Raw genomic sequence first — 26,565 nt, forward strand, 5'->3', positions numbered from 1 at the left:
GGATCATAGTGTAGAGTATGTGTTCACTATCTCCTATTCTGTCCTGTGTGCCAGATACTGCTCTAGGCACCAGAGGTGCAGGCCACAACAGACCATGTGTCCCGAGGGAGTTTACACTCTTGCAGCATTGAGAGAGAAGTATACAAACACAGGTAGCAGGAAGTGCTATGGGAGAAAGTAGAAAAAGGATGTAGGTTTCTTTTGGAGGAGGTGAAATCTGACTTATGGTTTCAACTCTATTCTCTACAGGCTCAGTTTTGTGGATGTGACAGTTCTTGGGCAAAGCTAGAAATCTTGTGTGTTGAGCAAGATGAGCTCCTCTGCGAACATCTATGTTGACAATGGTTCCTATGACAAGCTCCTGTCTTACTTGATGGGCCTGGATCAGTCTCAGCTGGAGGAATTCAAGCTGTGTCTCCAGTCCCCACAGCTGCTGCTTGAGAACTTCCGGAAGATCCCCTGGGCAAACTTGAAAGCCATTGATCCCATTAATCTGTTATGTCTGTTGAGTGAATACTTTTCAGAAAAACAGATGTGGGAAGTGACTCTCAGCGTCTTTGAGAACATGAATTTGACTTCGTTGTGTATGGAAATTAGAGCAACGATGAATGGTGAGTGGGTCCACATGAGGGATGGACAGATGAACAGGGGCACAAAGAGACATCTGCCTGGAGCTCATAGGAGCAAAGAGATTGCTGCTGGATTTTTATGGAGTCATACCAAATTGCTAGCTATACCTAAAAAAGAATCTCCCTGGTGGGCTATGAAAGTTTAAGGTAAAGGTATAAAGCTACAAAGATTTGGAGTTCCATCCTGGGAAGGAATGGTGATCCAAAGCAAAAACAGGAAACTAAGAGGTACACTCAGTTGTGTTGCAAATCATCTTTTGAAAGTACAGTGCGGGGATCCCTGGGTAGCTCAACAGTTTAGCGCCTGCCTTCGGCCCAGGGCGTGATCCTGGAGTCCCAGGATTGAGTCCTGTATCAGGCTCCCCACAGGGAGGGAGCCTGCTTCTCCCTCTGCTTATGTCTCTGCCTCTCTCTCTCTCATGAATAAATAAAATCTTTTTTTAAAAAAAGTACAGTGCATTTCTTCCAATGCGCTGTAGTATTAGTAATTTGAGTATAACAGGAGTTTCATGTTTGCTTATGTAGGATTTTTTTTCCTGCAAGGGAAACACTAGGGAAATGCCAACAAAACTGGACCCAGCTGAGCCAAGCCATGAAGGAATATACAAAATGCACACATGCACATACATACTTCAAACATCTACCAGCTACCCTAGCGTGAGCCACACCCACCCAAAATGTACTAATTTTAGATCCTCTCCTTCCACTTTATAAAACCTCACAAGCTATAACCCTTCCCACATCCACAAGCAAGCATCAGACCTTTAAAAATATTTTTAAAAAGTAAAGTGCAAAAAATAAAAAAAAATAAAAAGTAAAGTGCATGCTGTTTATGGTGGCGTTGCAGTAGTTAGCTACCTACCTGGTGTGCTGTTGTATTGTGTAGTATTGTAGTGGTGATGTGTTTCATAACCAGTGAATAAGGGTAAAACTGTGCTACTGGTTTTGTTTCCATCATTTTTTTTAATGTATCACTGATCCATTTTCCTATAAAATAAAGACCCATGTGATTTTTATCTGGTGAGCCTTAGGAGTGTATATGCGACTTTATGGCGGAACCAGTTGTCTCTAAGACATGGGGAAAATCATCCTAACTTTTGCTGGTACTTGTTCAGAGCTAGGCATTGATCCTGATGACTCCTATGCATTTTTTTTAAAGATTTTATTTATTTATTCATGATAGTCACAGAGAGAGAGAGAGGGGCAGAGACACAGGCAGAGAGAGAAGCAGGCTCCATGCATTGGAAGCCCGACGTGGGATTCGATCCCGGGTCTCCAGGATCGCGCCCTGGGCCAAAGGCAGGCGCCAAACCGCTGCGTCACCCAGGGATCCGGACTCCTATGCATTTGAATGTAGTCTTTAACTGCACTCATAAGAAGGAGGTCCTGTTATTCCAGTATTGTAGACAAGGAAACGGGGACCCAGAGCTCAAGTTGCTCAAGGTGACTTGAATCCAGGTAGCAGGTCTCCAGAGGCTCTCACATGTTCATTTATCTTTAGGGTAGTTCTTTCTGGGTTCCAGGTGCTACTCTGAGGACAATGCCAGATGGGTAGTATCACAACTGAGAATGTCTTTGTCCTCTCACTGCATGTACCTTCCACCCTACCCAGGACTACGTCAACAGACTTTGGGTAGGTAAATCTGTAGTTCAGTAAACTTTCCTAGACAGACGAAGGGAAGTCAGAACTGGGAATTTTTTTTTTTTTTTTTTAAGGAATTGGACTTAAATTCTAGGCTGTCATGCTGGCTCTTTTGACAGGCAGCCCCAGCTATATCTAAAGCCTTCGATTTAATGTGTTAAGCTATGGTTTGTGGTAGCAAAGCTGTAATCTGGAGGGGTCTCATCACTGGGTTTATGTGCAACAGAGGAATGCAACGTGCCATGTAGAAGGTGTACAGATAAAAGGAGCTTGGGGCATGAGGAGGAAGCCCAGGATCCAGCTAGCTATGCAGATCAAGTCCTGCAAACCTTGACAACCAATGGAATTATAAATGTTAAGAGCCATGTCTCCTTTAGAGTTATTATCTCTTACAGGACATTGGCTCATAGCAGCTAAGCACTGGGCAGTGGAATAGGAATTATTGCTGTGTGAGTTAGACCTGGAAGGGGCCCTTGTAGCTCATGAAGAATGGAACATTCAGAGTGGTTTTGTGAAACATACAGAGTGAGGCTTGAGTTAGAACCCAACTGGTGGGGATCCCTGGGTGGCGCAGCGGTTTAGCGCCTGCCTTTGGCCCAGGGCACGATCCTGGAGACCCGGGATCGAATCCCACGTCGGGCTTCCAATGCATGGAGCCTGCTTCTCCCTCTGCCTGTGTCTCTGCCTCTCTCTCTCTCTCACTGTGTGCCTATCATAAATAAATAAAAAATTTAAAAAAAAAAGAACCCAATTGGTGCTTTTATTTCTCTAGTATTCTGGTATACAGAAATATTAAAGTGGCTTCTATGAGCTGGGCACTGTTCTACATGCTTGGGATAAGTAAGCAAACAGAGGCTACTCATTTGTGCCCCTCCTTCAGTGGGGGGTGGGGTGGGAAGAGAGGTACTGAATGTGAGAAATACATATACTACGTGGTGTGTTAGGAGGTGACAAATGCAATGGCAAGAGAGAAAGGTGAGTGGGGAGAGTCTTGGGTATGTACTGTAGGGATCAGGTACAGTATTAATCAGGACTGCCTAGCACCATCAAGCTAAAATTGAGCAAAGACTTGGAGGTCAAGCAGTGAGCCATATGGGTATGGGGAGAGAGCATTCCTGACAGGGGATGGCTGGGTTCAGAGCACCTGAGTTGATGGACCTGAAGACGTGATTCCTTTGTCTCTTCAGTCTTAAGCTTGTCAGAGTGATAGTTGGCTCTGTAGAGAGTATCATTGGCCATTTTCAGCCTAGGTATCTCAATATCCCATCACTGTTTGTTTCAGAGATGGAACAGGCATTGGGACCCCAAGATCCAAACCAAGAAGAAGCAGAGATGCCAGAGGAAGAAAAAGGTTTGTATGATACTTTATGGTGATCACAGACAGATTGCTTCATGGGGCATCCTTTTATTGGATCTATAACTGCCACCACCTCTGAAATTTTCTTCAGTTTATAGCATTCAGGAAATTATACCATTCCCAACCTGTTCTTCCACTGCTGCTTGTTGAATAATAAGTTACTGTAACCTGGATAATTTCTCTGACTCTACTCTGTTCTTAGATTATAGTGTCTGTTTCTGGACTTTATGATTTTGTTGCATTAATAGGTAACTTTTTTTGTACCAGTTGACTGCTGGAGATTTCCATGTTGACAAAGTTATACATGCAGCTGTGGAACGGGTTTGGTTTTTTCCAATATTCGTACTAGTGTATAATCCAGAAAGAATCATAGAAACCTAAATCTTGTAATGAAAAACATCAATCCATTTCTCAACTCTTGAGTTCTGTTCTGTAGAAGCAACTATACGCCACTCTAAGCTGCCACTTTCACTATTCCTATGCTCAAAAGGGATTAACACTGCAACCTCTTGGTTTTTCAATCAATTGTCATGGTAGGCAAATACCTCTCTCCCCCAATTATTTTCGTGGAGCAATCAATTTTCAGTGTCCTGGATATAAATCGATGCTGAGCCACATAATACATCAGGATTATATGCTCTTTTCTAGAGCTGCCATAATATATTTCCACAAACTGGGTGGCTTAAATAACAGAAGTTTACTCCCTCAATCTTTCTGGATTAGTCCAAAATTAAGGTATCAGCAGGGCCGTGCTTTCTCCTAGGGTTTGTGGGGAGCAGCATCCTCGTTTATCTGGCTTCTGATGACAATCCTGGGCTTGTGGCTGTATCCCACCAATTTCTGCCTCTGTGGTTACATGGCTACCTCCTGTTTTGTGTCAGAACTCTGTCCCTTGTAAGAATACATTTGGCTACATGTAGGGCAATCCAGGAGAAGTTCCTCTCCTCAGAGTCCTTACATTTGTTATACAAGGTCCTGGGGATTAGGATGTGGACATATTGCATTTTTGGTGGTGGTGGTGGGGTATCGCTGTTCAGCCCCCTACACATATCGTTTTTGGGGAAATCCATTGCCTGTTTGAGCTAACTCCTTTTTAAACTTTCTGTGCTATCATTATCTCCAAATTCGTTGGGAAGTGTAATGCAATGGGATGTAACAAGGAACCTATCAGCTCCCTTGTCACTATTTCTAGACAGTTTCCTGAAGCTGCACATCCTTCCCTATCTGGGACTAGAGACTCTCCTGGGCTTGATTTAATCTCAAATTCCACTTTCTACTCTTGAATGTTGCTGTCCCCCTTTTGCTTAGGTCCTACCTCCATCTGTCTTCCTTACCACTGTTTCAGGGGTCCCCCTTTATAATAACTTAGAAAAGTCAGTATGGGGGAATCTCTTTGAGAGCTTGCCTGATAATTTCTCTAGTGTGCCCGTGATGAACAGCATGGGTATAATTGTCTGGTTTGAGAGTGCTTCTCCTTCTGTTTCTTTTTTTTTTTTTTTCTTTTTTCTTTCTTTTCTTTTCTTTTTTTTTTTTTTTAAGATTTTATTCATTCATGAAAGACAGAGGCAGAGACCTAGGCAGAGGGAGAAGCAGGCTCCCTGTGGGGAGCCTGATGCGGGACTCAATCCCAGGACCCTGGGATCACGACCTGAGCCAAAGGCAGATGCTCAACCACTGAGCCACCCAGGTGCCCCTCCCTCTATTTTTCTGGTCATCTAGTGCCCAGTGTGGCTAAACCTTGATAACTTAGGTCATATACAATGTAAGAAATTCCTATCTCTTACACTATGAAAGCCTATGGGGTCCTCCACCCTTGTGTTCTGAAATGTTATGGGGTGACTAGGCTTGGGGGTCCTTACCCTCTTAATTGGGATGGATACTAAGCAGGACATTTAACTATAAAAACATGCTTTTCTGCTCTCAAATATTCAGCATTATTATTTTTTTTTTGGCATTAATTATTCCATCTCTGTTCTTTTTCTGCAACTCTAATCAGGCATTGTGTTTCCTGGGACTAACATTAGATCATAACTTTTTTTTTTTTTTTTTTTACAAAATTTATTTTTTAAATTATCTTGGGTATAGTTGACATGTTACATTGGTTTCAGGTGTACAACTTAGCGATTCAAAGGTTTATACATTATGCTGTGCTTACCATAAGTGTAGCTGCCATCTGTCCCATTACATCAGTATTATAATATCATTGACTAATATTTCCTATGCTGTGCCTTTTATTCCTGTGACTCATTCGTTCCATAACTGGAACCCTGTATCTCCTCTTTACCCATTCTGCCTTCCCCCCAGTTGTAACTTTTTAATCCCATGCTACCATCTCTGTTTTTGTTAAAACTGTTTTAAAGATTACTTCAACTTTCTTTTTCTTTAATATTTATTTATTTATTTATTTATTTATTTGAACAAGAGTGAGCGAGCACGAGCTGGGGGAGTGGCAGAGGGAGAAGAAGCAGGCTCCTAGCTAAGCAGGGAGCCCAATGCAGGGCTCAATCCCAGGACCTTGGGATCATGTCCTGAGCTGAAGGCAGATGCTTAACCAACTGAGCCACCTAGGCTCCCGTCTTTTCTTTCTTTTTTCTTTTCTCTCCTCCCTCCCCTTTTCTTTGCTTTCTTTTCTTTGCTTTCTTTTTTCTTTCCTTTCCTTTCTTTTTTAAAGATTTTATTTATTTATTCATGAGAGACACAGAGAGGCAGAGACACAGGCAGAGGGAGAAGCAGGCTCCGTGCAGGGAGCCTGATGCGGGACTTGATCCCAGGACTCCAGGATCACGCCCTGGGCCCAAGGCATGCTAAACCTCTGAGCCACCCAGGGATCCCCCCACTTTTTTTTTTGAAGATTTATCCATTTATTCATGAAAGAGAGAGGCAGAGACACAGGCAGAGGGAGAAGCAGGCTCCTCATGGGGAGCCTGATGTGGACCTGATCCCAGGACCCTGGGATCTCGCCCTGAGCTAAAGGCAGATGCTCAACTGCTGAGCCACCCCGGCGCCCCTCCCTTCAACTTTCTATCATACCTTTTGTGAAGTCTATTTCACCAATAATAATTTTAGTATCAAAACTCTTAACAGTATTTCTTCTTATTAATATCCTTTTCAAATATAATATCTTTTAAAATTTTTCTTCAACTTCTGGAGCAGTTTTTGGTTCCCAAAGTTCTCTGTTTCTTGGTTAGAATAAAGTGATTACACAAGCAGATATAAATGGTACAGTGTGCTTAATATTTTAGTGTCTCCTATATTATCAATTAATTCCATAAAGGTAGCCAGCTTAAAAATTTGGTGTTCTTCCAGCTTTTCTTCATGAATTAGATTATATATCAGTTTGTATCAAACAACAAGCAGTACAAACATATTAGCCTCACTCTTTAATAGCTACTTTATATACCATTGTATGGGCATATCATATATTGTATGGCCTATATATAGCTTACACTGTTGGTAGAAATTTAGGCTTCTGGGTGTGTGCATATTAAACAGTACTTCTATAAACATCCATGACCCATTATGTACATCTGCAAGTATTTCTGTAGAAGATGTGCCTAAGCTAGAACTCCTGAATCAAAGCACATGCAGAATCTAAGCTTTGAAGGTAAATTGATCTTCTAAAAGGCTGTATAAAGTGACTTCTCCAATGATACTATGAATGTTTGTTTTGCTGTCCTGCTATCAACACAGATTCTTTTTTTTTAAGATTTTATTTATTCATGATATATATATATATATATATATATATATAGGCAGAGACATAGAGGGAGAAGCAGACTCCTCACAGGGAGCCTGATGTGGGACTTGATGCCAGACGCCAGGATCTCGCCCTGAGCCAAAGGCAGATGCTCAACCACTGAGCCACCCAGGTGCCCCAACACAGATTCTTTCAAATATTTGCCAACTTGATAAAAATTCTGCTCTGATTTAATATTTGGTTTGCATTTGTTCTATGAGTGAGTTGAAAACTGTAATTGCTTTTAGCCTGTTTATTTCTTGCAAAATAACCATTTATTCTCCCCTTCTACTTTTTTGGGGGTTTGTGCTTGCTCTCTTCCTTTTCTTTTTAATTTTTAAAAAAAATTTTCATATTTTTTTTATTGGAGTTCGGCTTGCTGTCTTCTTTATTGACTTGTAAGGGCACATTACTCATAGAAAATGAATGACCTCGTAGTCTGTCCTATAGATGGCAAGTATTCTCTGTCATGCAGTTTTTCTCTTTTGAATTTACATGTGTGTGTTTATGTTCTGCTTTATTTCATCTGGATAGCAAGACTTCTCTTGGCTAGATGGCGGCGAGGCAGAGACAGGAAGGGTAGCTCTGCTGTAGCTGCCACCTGAGGTTTTTTTTTTTTTTTTTTTTTAAGATTTTATTTATTTATTCATGAAAGACACAGAGAAAGAGAGGCAGAGACACCGGCAGAGGGAGAAGCAGGCCCCCTGCATGGAGCCTGATGTGGGACTTGTTCCCAGATCCGGGGATCACACCCTGAGCCAAAGGCAAATGCTCAACCACTGAGCCACCCAGGTGTCCCTGCCACCTGTGTTTAGATTCACATGTTTTCCAATTCTTGCTGCATGGAAGGGAACAAAGGGCAGGGGGAGATGGATTTCCTTGTACTGAGGAAGAAGGTCCTAGAGGAGTCCCTCTTTGAATCCATGAGATCCATTTCTTAAAGGTTGAATGGTCCAGTCTTGAGGTCAGTCCAGAACAACAGTTCTTGTCTGGAGATGGGGTAAAGCTCTGCAAGGTTGAATATTTGAGGCATGCCAGCCTTCAGGGACCTTTGATAATCTGAGCAGAAAGGACCCCACCTCCAGAAGATGACATTTCTCCTCTGGTAGGTAAAAGAAAAAATGTTTTTCCATTCTTTCCTGCTTATTTAGAACTTCTACACCAGGGAACTGGGGTTCAAATTAGTTGAAGTATCCACAAAGCATCACAGCCCTAAAGAAAATGCGAGGGTGGGGCTTTGGTATTCCTACTCTCCTGCTCTTTCCACTAGAAGTAAGTGTGTGTGTGTGTGTGTGTGTGTGTGTGTGTGTGTGTGTGTAGTAAAAGGAATCCTCTCCACCAAGATATTTAAGCCACAAGACCAGAATGCATGTACAACTTTATTTTCGTTAGCAATTCCCACACCCTTGTTACTAGAAATTATTAGTAATCCTATCGGTTCTACTCTCAATATGTACCTTAAGTCGATTCATCTTCTTTTAAATACTATCCTCTAGTTCTTCACAAGCTCTATTCAAGTGTTTCCACAAAGAACCAGGGACCTATTGTTGTTGCTGTTATGTTATCAACGGATATGTTTGACCAAACCTACCCACTTTGACTTAAACAGAAGCTGCTTCATAAGTGGGTTCTTTGCTCCTTTCTTGTACCATAACTCCCTCTCCAAGCAACAGTGACCTTTTATTTTTTTTTAATTTATTTTTTATTGGTGTTCAATTTACTAACATACAGAATAACCCCCAGTGCCCGTCACCCATTCACTCCCACCCCCTGCCCTCCTCCCCTTCTACCACCCCTAGTTCATTTCCCAGAGTTAGCAGTCTTTACGTTCTGTCTCCCTTTCTGATATTTCCCACACATTTCTTCTCCCTTCCCTTATATTCCCTTTCACTATTATTTATATTCCCCAAATGAATGAGAACATATAATGTTTGTCCTTCTCCGACTGACTTACTTCACTCAGCATAATACCCTCCTTTTAAAAATGTAGATTAGGGCTTATTATCTCTTGACCTTTAGAACAAAGCTACTTGTGACCAGCCCCTCCTCACAGTTGAGTGCCGCTGTCGGGTACCTCTTTCACTGTGCTCTAGAATGTTCTTACTTTTGTCTCAGGGCCTTTACATTAGCCCTTCACTCTGCCTGAAAGCCTCTCTTTCTACATCTTGGACTGGCGGCTTCTTGTAATCCTGGTGTTAACTGTCCTGCAGAAGGCTCTACAGATCCCTTCTGCCCTTCAAAGGGCATTCTCAGTCTCATATTCTGTGTTTATTTGTGTATATATTCAAACTATTCTGCTATCTTTGCTACTTTCTACCACCATACTCCTCCCAAAAGCTAGACTCTCAGAGGTAGAACTTGTTTGTCTTGCTCAAGGTTTAATATTAAAAACTTACTATTCCTAAGGCTGAAATTCATTTTGACCATTGTTTGGTTTTTGCCTCACTTCTCTGTTTTAGTTCACAGAAGAAGATACAGAGAGAGGATGAAGGCTAAAATATTGATGATGTGGGACAACATGCCATGGCCTGAAGACCATATATATCTCCGCAATGTAACTGAGAAGGAACATGATGAACTGAAGAGCCTCCTGTATCCTAACAGGACTGGAGCCCAGCCACAGACAATCATCTTGGAGGGAATAGCAGGGGTTGGGAAGACCACTCTGGCAATGAAGGCCATGCTGCATTGGGCAGAGGGCTTTCTCTTTCAGCAGAGGTTCTCCTATGTTTTCTTTATCAGCTGCCATAAAGTTAAAGACATGAAGGATACCACATTTGCTGGCTTGCTTTCCTGGGACTGGCCTGACTCCCAGGTCCCCATTGAAGAGCTCATGAGTCACCCCGAGAGGCTCCTGTTTGTCATCGATGGCTTTGAGGAAATGGACATGCCTTCCAACTTGGACAACAGCCCACCATGTACAGACTGGTATCAGCAACTCCCAGTCAACAGAATCCTGTTCTACTTGCTGAAGAAAGAATTGGTTCCCATGGCTACCTTACTGATCACAACCAAAGAGTATAGAACCAAGGATCTTAAAAAGTTGTTACTGAATCCATGGTTTGTACAAATCTTAGGGTTCACAGAGGGAGACCGGGAAGAATATTTCATCAGGTACTTTGGTGACCAAAAAAAAGCTAAGAAAGTCTTGTATTGGGTAAGAAAAAATGAGACCCTGTTTTATTTCTGCTCTGCCCCCCTGGTATGCTGGACTGTGTGTTCCTGCCTGAAACGGCAGATGGTAAGAAATCCTCATTTCCAGATAAGCACCCAGACCACCACCAGTCTGTATGTTCATTTTTTCTCCAGCTTGTTTGCCACAGCAGAGGTGAGTTTGTCAGAGCAGAACTGGCCAGGGCAGTGGAGTGCCCTATGCTCTCTGGCTGCAGAGGGGATGTGGTTTAGGAACTTCACATTTACAAAAGAGGACCTCAAACACAAGTGCCTGGAAGCCCATCTCATTGGTTCTCTCCTCAGGTTGAATATTCTTCGTAAGGTAAATGACTGTGAGGAGTGTGTTACTTTTACTCATCAGAGTTTCCAGGTGTTTTTGGGGGCCATGTTCTATGTACTTTGGGGGACAAAAGGATCCATTGGTGGCCCTGCAAAGCATGAAGAGATGAGGGTGCTACTGAATAATGCTTTGGTTGACAGAAACTTCTATTGGAATCAGATGGCTCTTTTTTTCTTTGGCCTTTTAAAAAGAAGCCTAATAAGAGAACTGGAAGATACTTTGTGTTGTAAAGTGGGTCAAAGGATAATGGATGAATTATTAGAATGGGCAGAGGAATTAAAAAGTTATGACATTGTCCTTAACCGTTTTGAGTTCCTACACTTTTTTTCATGCTTATATGAGACTCAGGAGGAAAACTTTGTAAGGCAAATTTTGAGTCATCTCCTTGAAGCTGACATCAATATTTTTGGGAATCAACAACTCCAAGTTTCTTCATTTTGCCTAAAGCACTGTCGAAGTTTAAGTAAGCTAAGGCTTTCTGTCACCAGTTCCATCCTTCAAACGGAATTGACTTTCAGTGTGGAAACTCTGGAGTGAGTAATGCAAACCATTTCCCTCCCATCTTTCCAGGCTCTGAGTTCTTCCATGAAGAACTGGGGATATGTTATGTTATCATTGGTTATGATTGACCAAGCACTCTAGGTCATTCCAACCTAGAAGACTATTTCCCTTTAGGTGTCCTGTAGGGATTCCCCAGGTACTTCAGTTGATCAATTTTGCGGTGGAGCTTCCATTTCAGGTCCTGCAAAGTGAAGGTGTATGTGCCAGGCATTGTGCTAAGATCTCTACCAAAGCTATGTCCATTACTGAATGGAGGGTAGGGTGTTATTGCCACTCATAGATGAGAAAACTGAATAAAAAACTGAATTTTCTTATGTCAGTATAGCCACTAAGCAGCTTAGCCTGCATCAATGCTCAGCTCTCTTCCAGAGCTCCAGATCTCAAAATGCTGGTGCCTCTCCTTTGAGCATGAGTTGGGGTGGGGATAGGTCCAATTGTGTCAACTAAATCCTGAAGCTTATTATGAAGAGTTTGTACTTTTGCCTCTTGGAAGAGGAATCCCAAAGATACTTAAACTACTTCTAGTTCTTACCCTATGACCTTTTCCCATTGCTGATATTGTTGACTTCCAGTCTAGGAGATAAGTCGATCTGAGTGTTCTAGATATTTTAGGCCCTAAGAGTGTTTTCTAAACTCCTCTCATGAGACAGAGGTTACTATGTGTTCCCAAATCCTTTGCTTGATCCTCAGACCTTCAAGAAATACCAGTTCAATTTTGGTTGTACAAATAGAAATTTTGAGAAGATTAATCTGTGTTTGCCCAGATTGGAATATTCATAAGATGTTTGGTTTTGGGGTCCGGAGTCCTTAATATTTAATATATATTGGCTGTCATTTATTTGTCCAGTCTTAGATTCCCTAAAACCTAAATAGGGGCTTTATTTAGGTAGTATTCACTTTGGGTTATGTAAGTGTCCTTACTACCAAATGTTTTCCAAAGGATAATACCATTTATTGTAAGGATTAATACTCCATCAACACTGTTCCTCACCTTACACACAATTATCCTAAAGCTGAAGATGTCATGTTTTCCCTAAAGTTGATAACAGACTTTCCAATGTTAAGGACAGTCTGTTTCCCTATAGTATTTCTTTCCCTTGGTGGTTTTTAATTCTGTTGTATCTCAGAATTAACTGGGATGTTAAACATATGAATAGGTGGCATGTGTATACACACACACACACACACACACACACACACATGCACACCATGGTTGGAAATATTGCTCTACCCAATGCTAGAATTCTGGGCTCATCATGTAGAATTTTATATTCTTCAGATGATTTTAATGTGTTCTTTGTTTTACTTTCTTCACTGGAGATAAAAAATCTAATTCATGATTTGGATGCTCTTTTACTCTTGTAAATATTGAGAGCCTACTACATTAAAGAAATTCCAAATTTCTAATAACCCTAAGTTCTAAATATTTGCATAAACCATTTTAATTGCAAAACTCTATGAAGGTAAGTTTTATTTATTTTTAACGGTCATATTACTTTTAAGTAACTCTTAAAAATCAGATTTAAAATGATAAGGTAATACAAATTCACAGCACTAACAAAGGTACAGAAACAAATAAGATGAAAAGTAAAAGTCCCCACATATCCTAAAACCCCATTTCCTTTTTCTAAAATTTATTTTTTTATTGGATTTCAATTTGCCAACGTATAGCATAACACCCAGTGCTCATCCCATCAGTGCTCCCCTCAGTGCCCCCCCCCCGCCCACCTCCCTTTCCACTACCCCTCGTTCATTTCCCAGAGTAAGGAGTCTCTCATGTTCTGTCTGAGGGTAAGTTTTATTATGTACATTTAGAGATAGAAAATTGGAGCATGGAGATTAAATCATATTATAGGTAACACAGCTCTGAATTTATCTTAGGTCTTGTCTGAACTTATGGATTATACCAATGGCCACCTTGCCCGTGGCCTCGCTTATGCAGTTTGTTTCCTCTGAAAAGGATGGTTGAGGATTGTTGGAATAAAAGATCCAGAACTGTAAGAACTATACTTTGGGGGCCATGATTTTCCTGCCTGGAATGCCAGTGAATTCCTACACTTCCTTTGGGACAGTTTTTGCCTCCTGTAGACCACCTCTAGGTGTTACTTTAGTAACCCTTCTTTCTTTCTCTCATAAACAACAAGGCCACATTCCAAGATTTATCAGTGGCAAGATATTTGCTCCGTGTTTTGCAATGGGCATGTGAGTGAGCTGGATCTTAGTAACAGCAAACTTAATACTTCTTCAATGAAGAAACTCTGTTATGAGCTGAGAAATCCAAGGTGTAAGCTCCGAAAACTGACGTAAGTGTGACACAGTTTGAAAAGTTCCATTGGAAAATAATCTGGCATTTTCCTCTTGATTGCTGCAGTGAGTATCTGTTTTCCAGAAAGTAAGCTCAGGTGCTTGGGAGAATAAAATAAATAAATGTGTTTGTGTGAGTTTAGGCAAAGACTTGGCAGTCTGTCATGAGTGATCTTGCATGAGAGGTACAAGTAGACAAACTAGTTTTTCCATAAGACTGCTATTTTGAGCTGAATATGAAGAAGCAGAAAACTTGTAGCATGTGATTGGGACAAAACATTTGAGGAGAGCCAGAGTTTATGTGGAGCCCTATGAAGGGTTGGGTCTTAAGGAAAGGTGGGTAGTTTGTGGTGAAGCATTTGTTCATTCAATGGATACTTATTGAGCATCTCTTATTCATTCTGAGCTTATAGCAGTGAATGGAATGGATAATTCTTGCCTTCACAGAGCTTACAGTGTTGGAGAAACAAGCTTAAATGACCAGAGTAGTGTACGAGACAGTGAAATTTCCCAAAGCAGGAGGAAATCGTTAAGGCACTCAGGGTGTGGAAGAGGAGGCTTTGCATTTTTTGATAGAGCTAGCAGAAGGGCCTCTCTTATCTCAAAAATATTTGAGTAAATATCTACTCACTGGAGCTGAAGCATCGTTTTAGACTGAAACCTCTCACATGATGTAAATAGAGATCACAGGGTCCCAAATCTGACTCAAAGTTAGAGAAGAATAGAGGTGGCGCTTGAATAAGCAGCCAGGGAAGAGCTGCTACCTGAGTGAGGACAGAGTGAGTGACTCTTGGAGTTCGAGAAGGTGTTGGGTTGGATGCTCTGGGGTCCACACCAACTTCCTACTGTTCCTCTGAAATTCAGTACTACCTTGAACTCTGAAAACCAGATGCATGCACTGATTCAGTGAGTTAAGAGAGATTTGCCAGTAGTGACTGTCCTCAAACTTCAGTGTATTCTGTGAACGGGATCAAACACACAGGAGGCAACCTTAAACATCCTTTATTAGGATATGACTTTTTCATCTTTTCCTCTTGCCCCTCCATTTTGGTCTTATCACTTAGTTCTAAAGATGAGGAGAAACAGATTTAAGAAAAAACAAGAGGAGAGATATATTCTCACCAGACCATCCTGGGTTGGGGTGTGTGTGCGGGTGTGTGGGTGTGTGTGGGTGGGGGTCATCCCCTGCCTAGAATAGTGGGCAGCTCCAGGGTCTCTTATGGCAAACTTGGTGGGGGAGAGGATTAATTCCTGATTGAATACTTCCAACTATGCTTCAATATTTGGATTCCTTATATATGTATATCCTTGAGGGAGGCGGTGCATGTGTGTGCATGTGTGTACGTGTGTGTGTGTGGTAGAAAGTCAAGAAGAGGAAGCATTCCCCTTCACGAGGCCAGCCATCACTTCCTCCCTTCCTCAGGTGCAAATCAATAACTCCTGTGAAGATTCTGAAGGAGCTTGTCCTTGTCTTACATGGTAACAACAGGCTGACCCATCTGAACTTGAGCTCGAACAACTTGGGAGTTCCTGTGTCCACGATGATCTTTAAAACCTTGAGGCATTCAGCCTGCAACCTCCAGTATCTGTGGTAAATCTCTGGTTTTCCAGATCTGTCCTCCACATCACCCCTAGCTTCGTGATGCCTTGGGAGGATGGGACTCAGCATGGCAGCAAAAGGGATGTAGAGAAAAAGGAACAAAGGGAACAAGTATGTGGGTACAGGGCAGTGCTTTGCAAAACTTAATGTCTACCAGACCCATCTGAGGGCGCATGTTAAAATGCAGGGTCCTGGGATCCATGCCCTAAGACCCAGCAGTGCTGCTGGGGGGCCTGATAGCTAGCATTTCCAATAGGCTCCAAGGTGGTGCTAGACCATGGACCACACTCTGAGTGGCACAGACGTGGGGGCCATCCTGCCTGGGGTAAGGATGAGGAACAAGGAGAAATAAGCTTTTGTGGAGAAAGGCCTCCAAATGAAGACCCCTCTTCCCTGGAGTAACTGCCTGTGTTGGGGCCCCTTTGTTAGGTTGGAATCATGTGGCCTTACCCCTCTGGTGTGTCGTCATCTCTTTGTGGAGCTCAGCAGGAACTCCAGTGTGAGCTTTCTCAGCCTGGGGGACAATGATCTCTCAGGTATGAAGGGTCTGCAGGGGCCCTCTGGGATGTCAACATCTTCCCTGAAGGAGCTGTCGTAAGTCCTCTTGCCTTGTCAAAATGGTGTCTTTGCAAGGTTAAGTGGCAGGGTGGGGTGGCAGTGGGAGCATTTCTGGGGGGAACTTGGGGATCCCCCTATTGTAGTTACCTACCCCCAATGACACACTCTTTATCTTCATTCTTTTTCACCCTACTCCTTAGGGCTCTCTCTTAAGACAGCTTTGCCCTCACCTTAATTGTGGGAGTTTTGCTTGCCAGCCTTCCCTAAACTTAGTGGTTTTATTTTTAATTAATTTATTATTAAGGATTATTTATTTGAGAAAGAGGGAACATGAGCGGGGTTGGGGGGCAACAAGGAGGGGCAGATGGAGAAGCAGACTCCCCACTGAGCAGGAAGCCCAATGCAGGACTTGATCCCAGGACCCTGAGATCATGACCTGAGCTGAAGCAGAAGCTTAACTAAGCCACTGAAGTGCCCCATTTTTTAAAAAAATATTTTATTTATTTGAGAGAGGAGGAGGAGGAGAGAGAGCACAACTGTGAGAGGGGGCAGAGGGAGAGTCAGATTCCTCGCTGAGCAGGGAAAAATCAGTGGTTTTAAACTGGGGGTGATCTTGTCCCCTAGGGGATATATGGCAATGTCTGGACACTTACTTGGCTCTCACAATTGGGAGAGGAGGATGCTACTGGCATGTAGTAAGTGGAAGCCAGGTATGATCAATATCCTTCAATGCACTGGAGGACTCCCTACTCCCCCTACACACACACACACACACACACACACACACACACACACACACACACACACCAGCACCAGAAAGAATGATCTAACCTGAAGGTCAGTAGGGCTGATATTGAGAAACTTCACCCTTTCTTCTTAAAGCTTTTGTTCCTTATCCAGTTTAATCTTTTCATGATGTTTCGGTCCCAGATGTGTGGCTAAAGGAACTGGGAGTTAAAGAGAAAGTGGGAATGGCTGAGGCTTACCCTGCACTTGTAACTTCCACAGCCTGGAGAAATGCAACCTGTCAGCAGCCATCTATCAGGATCTGGCACTGCACGTCTCTAGCACCCAGAGGACAACTCGACTATGCCTGGGATTTAATCCACTCCAAGATGATGGTGTGAGACTCCTCTGTGCTGCCCTGACTCATCCTGAGTGTGCTTTAGAGAGACTGGTGTAAGTTTCTCTTGGCTCCATTTCTAGAAGTGACTCTCCTTGGGGGTGGGCATGGAGGAAAACAAGAAGTCCTTCATTCAGGACCCATTTATATCATTAAGTTCTAACATGCATTGAGTGATTACTCCATGTGCTAAGCATCATTCTAAACACAGGTTTTGAGTAGCACCTTGGGATTTGTTGAATCAATCTGGAAGTTGTGCCAAGGACCTCAGTTTTAACAAGGATACTGGGACATTATGATCTAGTCAAACAACCTCTGAGCTCCTATCCCCAGACACAGAGCTGGGCACCAAGGTTGGGGTGGTAGACAAGACAGACAAGCTTCTTGCCTGTGTGGAGGATGCAGATGTATCAGTGAGATCCCCAAAATCAAAAACTAGTAGTTCAGCTAGGAGGAAAAACAAAGTGGAATAAGTAGACAAGAAGTAGTGGGTTGGTTTCCTGGTAGTCTTCTCTCATCAGTCTATCCAAGTAGGTGACACTGAAGCCACCAGACATTAAAGAAGCCACATGCAGAGGGAAGGAAGAGGAGGGCAGAGGATCTGAGGGTGGAGTGAGTTTGGGGTGTCATAGGAACAGCAAGACCACTAGTAAGGCTGGGGTAACGTGAGTGATGGGCAATGATAAAGCTAGAGAGGAGACAGGACGATGCCTGGAATATGCTCTGGTGGGAAGGAATCCATTTTGTTTGGAGGAGAAATGTCATCTGAGGACTGGAGTTTGTATGGGGACATACTCTGAAAGATCACCCAGACTGCTGTTGAAAGGTGGACTATAATGAAAGCAAAAAATAGGAGCAGAAGCAAGTGCCTGTAAATCAGGCAAGAGGATGAGAGCACATTGGCCAGAGTGAGATGGTAGGATTTGGAGTATACTTGAAGGTAGGAGCAATGGGACTTCCTGATGAATTAGTGGCAGTTTAGGAAGGAAAGAACTGAAACACCTCCAGGTGATTGGCTTGGCAGCTGGGTGAAAGGTGGTGCCATTTTCTGACATGGGGGAGGACAGGGGAGGATGAGGTTTGAGTGTAAGGGGTTGGTTTGGGACATGGGAGCATGAGATGCCTATTAACCACATAGAGATGTTACCCGAGGAGGTGTATGTAGGGCTGTAGGTCTCCAGGGGGTTGCCAGGTGAGGATGAGTCTACTGGTAGTGGTAGGTGCCAAGTGTGATTTCGTAGATGTTTTCTACTTTAGCTACACTGTGCTTCTCTGGGGCAGGTGTGGAATAGATGAAGAGATGGATTTTCCTGGAATTGGATATTGTTCAGGTGAGTATAAAAGGTACATCCAAGGGGGCAAATGGTGAAAGACCATAGAATCTGAGCTAGGGACCCAAGGGTTAGCACTCACTCAGCCCTGAGCCTCCAAAAACCGTAATATGGGATCCCTGGGTGGCGCAGCGGTTTAGCGCCTGCCTTTGGCCCAGGGCGCGATCCTGGAGACCCGGGATCGAATCCGACGTCGGGCTCCCGGTGCATGGAACCTGCTTCTCCCTCTGCCTGTGTCTCTGCCTCTCTCTCTCTCACTGTGTGCCTATCATAAATAAAAATTAAAAAATAAAAATAAAAAATAAAAAAATAAAAAAATAAAAACCCCGTAATATTAATAGCTAATTAATACATATGTAATATGAACTAATATGACAGTTATAGGTTATATTAAGAATATATATAATTATGCTTATAGCAATATAATATATAATTAGATATTTAATATAGATACATTAATATATAACATAAAATATCTTATATATAATCTCTTTAATCATGATGTTATACAATAACATCATGTAAATATAACCTATCACCTATATATTTTAGATCTATAATATATATGGTATACATATTTATTATATATATCTAATGCTGATAGAATCTCTTTATATTCCATATCTCCTACAACTTGTATTGCACACTTGCCAAGTACTGTCCCAAGCACTGCCTGTCACGGCTCATGGGATCATCAATAGTGCTGTGATGGGCCATCATAATCTCCAGCTTAGCAAGAAATGAAGGCTGGAGGGAATAATGCAACATGCCTGACAATAGTTAGTAATGGCTGAGCAGCATTTGAACCCATGTCTGACTGGTTCCAGAGCCTTAGGTTCATTCCTAGCTGCCTCCAGGTCATTTAAAATGTTTTCCCTTCTATTTATTTTTTATTTTTACTTAAAAAAATTCTCGCATCAAACTTTTTTGACACGTGAGAAGTCCTATGTATTTCGAGTACAAGTTGGTAAGTTAGGGGAGAAGTACACACCCATGAGACCATCACCACCATTAAGGCCATACATGTATCTGTCCCCTTCCAAAGTTTCCTCCTTCCCCTTTTTTATTATTAAACTTCTTTGTGCTATCACTTAAGATAGAAAATTTAAATACATAGAAAATTCTAAATCTTAGAGAACTATAAGCACACAATACTGTACTGTTTAACTATAAGTGCAATGCTGTATGATAGATCTTCGGAACTTGCTCTTCTTGCGTTACTGAAACTTGAGATATTTTGACCATCATCCTGTTTTTTTTTTTTTTTTTTTTAAGATTTGAGAGAGCGCAAGCCGGGGGCGGGGGGCAAAGGAAGGAGAGAGAGAGAATCCTCAACAGACTCCCTGCTAGGAGCAGAGCCCAACACAGGGCTCAATCCTAAGACCCTGAAAACATGACCTGAGCTGAAATTAAGAGTCAGAAGCCTACCCAACGGAGCCACAAGGCACCCCAATCATTACCCCTTTATTTATGTATTTATTTATGTATGTATGTATTTATTTATAAATAATAGATTTATTTTTAATTGGTGTTCAATTTGCCAACATACAGAATAACACCCAGTGCTCATCCCGTCAAGTGCCCCCCTCAGTACCTGTCACCCATTCACCCCCATCCCCCGCCCTCCTCCCCTTCCACCAACCCTAGTTCATTTCCCAGAGTTAGGAGTCTTCATGTTCTGTCTCCCTTTCTGATATTTCCTACCCATTTCTTCTCCCTTCCCTTCTATTCCCTTTCACTATTATTTATATTCCCCAAATGAATGAGAACATATAATGTTTGTCCTTCTCCGATTGACTTATTTCACTCAGCATAATACCCTTTCATCCACGTCGAAGAAAATGGTGGGAAAAAAAACAAAAAAAAAACAAAAACAAAAAAAAAAAAAAACAAAAAAAAAAAAAAAACAAAAAAAAAAAAGAAAATGGTGGGTATTTGTCATTTCTAATGGCTGAGTAATATTCCATTGTATACATAAACCACATCTTCTTTATCCACTCATCTTTTGATGGACACCGAGGCTCCTTCCACAGTTTGGCTATTGTGGACATTGCTGCTATAAACATCGGGGTGCAGGTGTCCCGGCGTTTCATTGCATCTGTATCTTTGGGGTAAATCCCCAGCAGTGCAATTGCTGGGTCATAGGGCAGGTCTATTTTTAACTCTTTGAGGAACCTCCACACAGTTTTCCAGAGAGGCTGCACCATTTCATATTCCCACCAACAGTGCAGGAGGGTTCCCTTTTCTCTGCATCCTCTCCAACATTTGTGGTTTCCTGCCTTGTTAATTTTCCCCATTCTCACTGGTGTGAGGTGGTATCTCATTGTGGTTTTGATTTGTATTTCCCTGATGGCAAGTGATGCAGAGCATTTTCTCATGTGCGTGTTGGCCATGTCTATGTCTTCCTCTGTGAGATTTCTGTTCATGTCTTTGGCCCATTTCATGATTGGATTGTTTGTTTCTTTGCTGTTGAGTTTAATAAGTTCTTTATAGATCTTGGAAACTAGCCCTTTATCTGATACGTCATTTGCAAATATCTTCTCCCATTCTGTAGGTTGTCTTTTAGTTTTGTTGACTGTATCCTTTGCTGTGCAAAAAGCTTCTTATATTTTAAACCACTAATGACCAGCATGTTCTTGATGTGCTCATTGCGTAAATCTGGGAAAGGATAAGTAACACAGATACTCAGCATGTTCTGGACTGAGGCTAAGGGGGACACCATGGTTGAATTCAGAGGCAGAGCCCGATGCTTGTGTCCCCAGGGGCCTCCATTTGGAATACTTTCCTGAGCATCTGTCTCTGTGGCTCTTGCCCCATAGGCTCTGGTTCTGCCAGCTTGGTGCGCCCAGTTGCAGGTACTTGTCAGAGGCTCTCCTTAAGAACAAGAGTTTGACACATCTGAACCTGAGGAGGAATAAGCTGAGAGATGAGGGAGTGAAGTTTCTGTGTAAGGCCCTGAGTCATCCGGACTGCAGCCTACAGAACCTGGAGTGAGTTCAACTGCCTTTCTGTCCTCCAGATGTTGCAAAGAGAGCATGTGAATTGACTTGCAAATGCCTGAGTTCCATGTAGAGCTGGAGCCCTGGGTGTAGACATGATTGCTCACATAGAGGAACTTCAGATTCTATTGGAGGAGGTAGATGGGGATGGGTGGTGGTGCCTATGGTAGGGGGTGGGGGTACTGGAATAACTGCTAAGGACCAACCACAACATGTTTTGGGTGTTCCCAAGACCACCCTGTGGGTTTGATGACTGACTCATAGAGGACTTCAAGAACTTGGCATGCAGTCCAATTTGTGGCTGCGATTTATTACAGTGAAAGTAGAAAAAGCAAAAAATCAGCAAAGGGAAAAGATGTACAAGGTGAAGTCCAGAGGCAAGGTGCAAGCTCTCTGTAGATGACATGGGGTGGAAGCTGCGTTGCTGTTCTGTCTACTTCTTTTCTATGAAGTAGATAGAGTCCTCAGACCTCCTGACCAGCACCCTCCTCTTCCCAGGGCTCAGAATTAGAAGTCTGGCTTTGGCATCTCTCTCTTCCTTAGAAGACTGTGGCATGGGCTCAGCTCAGGTACATAGAGCAAAGTCTAAGGATTCAAGAGTTATTCTTTTCCCCCTTATGTTTATTTTGTAGTTTGTCAGATTGTTCTTTCACAGCAGATGGATGTCAGGAGCTTGCTAATGCCCTCAGGCATAATCATAACATGAAGATTTTGGATATCAGGAACAATGATGTTCAGGATAATGGAGTGAAACACCTGTGTGAGGTTCTACAGGATCCGTATTGTGAATTGAACACACTTGGGTGAGTTGAAGCTGTTCTCTTTTCGGGAAGCCCCCCCCTCTCTACTCTTGCACTGGGAGGGAATAATATGCAGTCACCTGGGAATTCAAGAAGGTGGGGAACAACAAAGTTCTCTTGTTAAAAATATATTCTGCTTAATGATAAGGCTCAACTTCAGAGACAGTAGTTCATTCCAGTTACTCCCTCCTTGGTATATTGTAAGTATTCTTTGTTTCAATCAAAGGGATCTTAGGGAGGGGGCAGGTGCAGCATGTTTCCTGCCCCAGAGTCTTTTCTAAGGAGAAGCCTGATTTTAACCATAAGGTGATGTTTGTTCAGCTAAGATGGTTTAGACTAAAATAATAGGAGTTTTGGTTAAGTGTGGCTTACGTGATAGCTATTTTTCACACGGGTGGTGATTCTACTCACAAAATGCTTAGAGATCATACAGTATTTCTTTGTGGAACTCCTGCCATTTGCATTAAACAGATGGACCTTGAGGACATTATGCCCATAAGTGAAATAAGTCAGAGTTTTTTGTTGTTGTAGTTTTGTTTGTTTTGTTTTGTTTTGTTTTTGTTTTTTTTAAACCACATCCTTGCCCTTTAAGAAGTATCTTCAGGTGCAGTATTCTTTATCCTGTGGGTAAAGAAGAAACAGTCAGATTTATGCAAGTAATTCAGGGTTCTGTTTGTGCCTTAAAAAGAATCCTGGTCTGGTTTAAGACCTCACTCTCTAGGTGCCTCTCCCTGGATGTAGAAATGAATAAAATGTTTGCAACAGTTATTGCATTGTTTTTATTATTGTATTGTTTTTAATGATGAATCCCTGCCTAACATTCAGTTCATTTTCATCCAGTTTCATTCCCCAATGCTGTAGCCTTCAGACAGGCACCTGAGTGTCTTATTTGGGTTCACAGGGTCTCATCTTTATTATCACACCAGAGTTTTTCAAGGTCAGCATTACTGACACCTTGGGCTGGGTAATGCTTGGCAGTGGGCTCTCCTGTGTACTGTATGATGCTGAGCAGCATCCCTGGCCTCCACCCCCAGATGCCAATGGCACCTCCCAACTCTGCAGGCATTGCTTAGTCTTCCCTATAGGGAGAAGATCACAGCTCATGGAGAGACATTGGCCTAGATGACCAAGGGAATACTATTAAAGGTACATGGTCAAGGTCAACAATATATAACATAGTGGTAAAAGCCCTGCAGGTGGCGCTAGACCAGAGACAGGACACACTTGTGTGATGGAACCCATTTTTTCTTTTTTTTTTTTTTTTTAAAGATTTTATTTATTCGTGAGACAGAGACAGATAGGCAGACAGACAGACGTGGGCAGAGACATAAGCAGAGGGAGACGCAGGTTCCATGCAGGGAGCTCGATGTGGGACTTGATCCCAGACTCTAGGATCAAACGCTGAGTGGAAGGCAGATGCTTAACCACTGAGCCACCCAGGAGTCCCAGAACCCATTTTTCTTATGTCATTCACTCCCTGTCCACCAAATAGTACCTTTACGTTGAAGCATTCTCTGGATCCTACCCAACTTCTTCCACCCTAAGGAAACCTATTCTTTCCCTTTATTCTTTACGTATCAAAATTTTCATGTATAGACACTTGTCCCGTTTCTTTGTACACTTAGGTGGAAATTTCCACTACCTTAAACTGATATAACACTTTGTCATTTTCATCTTTGAACATATGGTTGGCTAGCTACTAGGAATACAGATTTTGTTTTGTGGAATTTAGAAACAAAATGAAAATGTAAGGAAGGGGCTGTAATCTTATTTTAGTTCTTTCAAGGACCTTATAAGTAAATTCACATCCACTTTTTAAGAGCATTGTTTCTTTCACAGTTGGGCAGCCTAACATTCTGTTTCCTCATCTGGCAAATGGAGTTTGATATTGGCTACCTTTTACAGGACTGGTATATGGATTTAATGAGTTATGTGTAAGCATTTGGAAAAGTGTCCTGTATGTGGTAAACTCTCCACTGTAAGCCAGTTTGCTTTAACCACAGACTTTTTCCTAGATCTGGTCTCATTTCTAATTTCTCAGTCTTAGAGGACCATCTTTCACATTTCCTTCCCACCCACTCCTAGGTTGGAGAAATGCAATCTGACGCCTGCTTGCTGCCAGCATCTCTCCTCTGTTCTCACAAGCAGTAAAAGCCTGATTAACTTGAACCTTTTGGAGAATGACTTGGAGCCCATTGGAGTCAGCATACTGTGGAAGGCCTTGAAAAAGTCAATGTGCAAACTACAGAAACTTGGGTAATCCCCAGTGACTTTTATACTGGGAAGCACTAACTGAGAAGGGGGCTGGATGGACTAATGTTTTAAAGCAAACATTGAGTTCACTCTGCATTTAATTTGCTAAAGCAGTGCTGGCCAGCAGAACCTTTAGCAATGATGGAAACAGTCTGTAACTACTGTCCAGTAGAGTGGTCAGTAGCAGCCTGTGGTAACTGGGCACTTGAAATAGGGTTGGTGCAACCAAGGAACAGAATTCTTGACTTTCCTCAGTTTGAATTACTGAAATGGCCACATGTGGGTAGTGATGAACATACTGGGCAACATAGTCAGTGACAAGAAATGAAGAGTGTTGTAAGGAAGTTGGAATAGCATGTGTAAAGGCCCTGAGGTTGGACTACCAAGCTCTGTATTGCCCCTTCCAGGCATTGAAATAGAGCATTTAATTAGAATACTCTACCTTATTCAGTATTCTGGAGATAAGGTCAGAAACCTAAGTAGTGTCTTTTTAAATTTTATTCATTCAGGAGAGAGAGAGAGAGAGAGAAGCAGAGACATAGGCAGAGGGAGAAGCTGGCTCCCTGTGGGGAGCCTGATGTGGGACTCAATCTCAGAACCTGGGATTAGAACTTGAGCCGAAGGCAGACATTCAACCTCTGAGCCACCCAGGTGCCGCAAGCAGTTGGGTTCCCCCCAACACCAAGAGAAAGACCTTTAAATAGGCACATTTTAGCAGAAATCGTCTCCAATATCAAGGAACTTTTCCTACTTTGGGAAGTTGATCAAAAGCTATACATTCAGGACCTTATATTACCAACTTCAGGTCTAAGTAATGCATTTTAAAGGGTGTTCTATCTCTTTCTTGCAGGCTCAAGAAAGAGTTGTATGACCTAGTGAAGGCGGAGCTGGAGGAATTGCAGGAGAGGGGGTCCTTTCTAAGAGTCAAGTATAAATGGGATTTCAATGACCTTGAGGACAAGTGGTGGTGGTGATCCAATGAGGAGATGCCGTGCTTCACCATGAGATGGTCTTGGATTAGAACCATCAGGAGATGGCTCAGGTGTTCCTGTTCAAATGCACTATTACCTCAGTGTTTTTCTGCCATTTGTTGTAGGCAGCATATTAAATACCCAATCTCCATAATCCTAATCTAATTCCACATTTGCCCCCAAGACCCTACATTGGCGTTGCCTTAAGTTTCCTTTTGTCCTTCTTGGTGTAATATCTTTGATTCTCAGATGTTAAGAAGATTCAATAAAGCAAAGGATATTTTTAAAAGTACCTTGATAAAGCCTAAGGCCTCATTTCTGGTAGGTTAAGAGATGGGATAGATGTGATTCTAATTCCATCATTATTCTGTGGATACCAGTCAGATGGAGATCCAGAACCACTCCAAGTATGCAAATAAACCCCATTTTGGCTTTGTGTCTACCTTTGATCCATGGCTCTGTTGTATTTTACCCACCTGAAAATAGAGGAACATGGATCCTACACAGGATATAATGTGAAATTAATATCCTGCATGGGAATGCATATGAAGATAGGAGCTTATTACAATTTTCTTTCCCTTGCTCTATTATTCAATAAACAACAGCTTCACAAGTCTTAAGGAACAGTTGGATATTCATTTTATTTTACATTTTGTAGCTTATAAAATCTTCATGGTGTGTCTCAATCCTCACCAGAGCCCTGCAGGCAGAGACATTCTTCTTGATGAATTGAAAAATGAAAGATACTGACAGTGAATGCTTTAAAACAGATCACAGAAATAGTAAGTCAAATAATGGAACTTGGAATCCAAGCCTTCTAAGAGCCAACATGTCTTATGAAAGCCAGTGGAGTCTTTTAGTAAGTTGCCTGCCATGATCCTTCTTTCCATCCATGTTCCCCTACCATAAACATACATGAAGCCCAGATCCTTGAAATACTTCATTCTCTTCCTCCTGCACTTTTGTCATTCATTGTAGATGAAAACTGGTAAAATAATAGGGGAGGTATATGAACTAATTTAGAAACTCTTGTTGAGGAAGATTTTAAAAACCAGCGGTTTAGATCTAGTCACCATGTCATGACTAAAACTACTGCTGATTAAAATGGCATCCTGTCATTTCTGATAATCTGACAAACTACTTGTTAACCCCAAATCCAAGACGATCCCAGTTTCTTGTTTCTTTAT

General features: G+C 42.2%; 1 protein-coding gene across 1 annotated transcript; it reads left to right on the plus strand.

Moving 5' to 3' along the window:
* The first annotated feature begins 310 nt into the window (after positions 1 to 310).
* Positions 311 to 25,644, plus strand: NLRP13 (NLR family pyrin domain containing 13). The gene is made up of 11 exons (XM_035712611.2): positions 311 to 611; positions 3,554 to 3,622; positions 9,824 to 11,411; positions 13,584 to 13,742; positions 15,167 to 15,334; positions 15,773 to 15,937; positions 16,910 to 17,080; positions 21,175 to 21,345; positions 21,987 to 22,157; positions 24,240 to 24,410; positions 25,258 to 25,644. Exons 1-11 carry the CDS (start codon positions 311 to 313, stop codon positions 25,379 to 25,381), a joined length of 3,258 nt encoding a protein of 1,085 aa, XP_035568504.2. The 3' UTR covers positions 25,382 to 25,644.
* Positions 25,645 to 26,565: the final 921 nt, after the last annotated feature.

Source organism: Canis lupus, chromosome 1 (assembly GCF_003254725.2).
Source record: "Canis lupus dingo isolate Sandy chromosome 1, ASM325472v2, whole genome shotgun sequence".
NCBI lineage: Eukaryota > Metazoa > Chordata > Mammalia > Carnivora > Canidae > Canis > Canis lupus.

What these genes read in the sequence shown, in the direction of transcription:
- NLRP13 (XM_035712611.2), top strand. Translation starts at nt 311, where the DNA reads ATGAGCTCCTCTGCGAACATCTATGTTGACAATGGTTCCTATGACAAG. An exon ending in GATGCCAGAGGAAGAAAAAG is followed by an intron (nt 3,623 to 9,823) that starts GTTTGTATGATA and finishes TCTCTGTTTTAG; the next exon opens with TTCACAGAAGAAGATACAGA. An exon ending in TGCAACCTCCAGTATCTGTG is followed by an intron (nt 15,335 to 15,772) that starts GTAAATCTCTGG and finishes CCCCTTTGTTAG; the next exon opens with GTTGGAATCATGTGGCCTTA.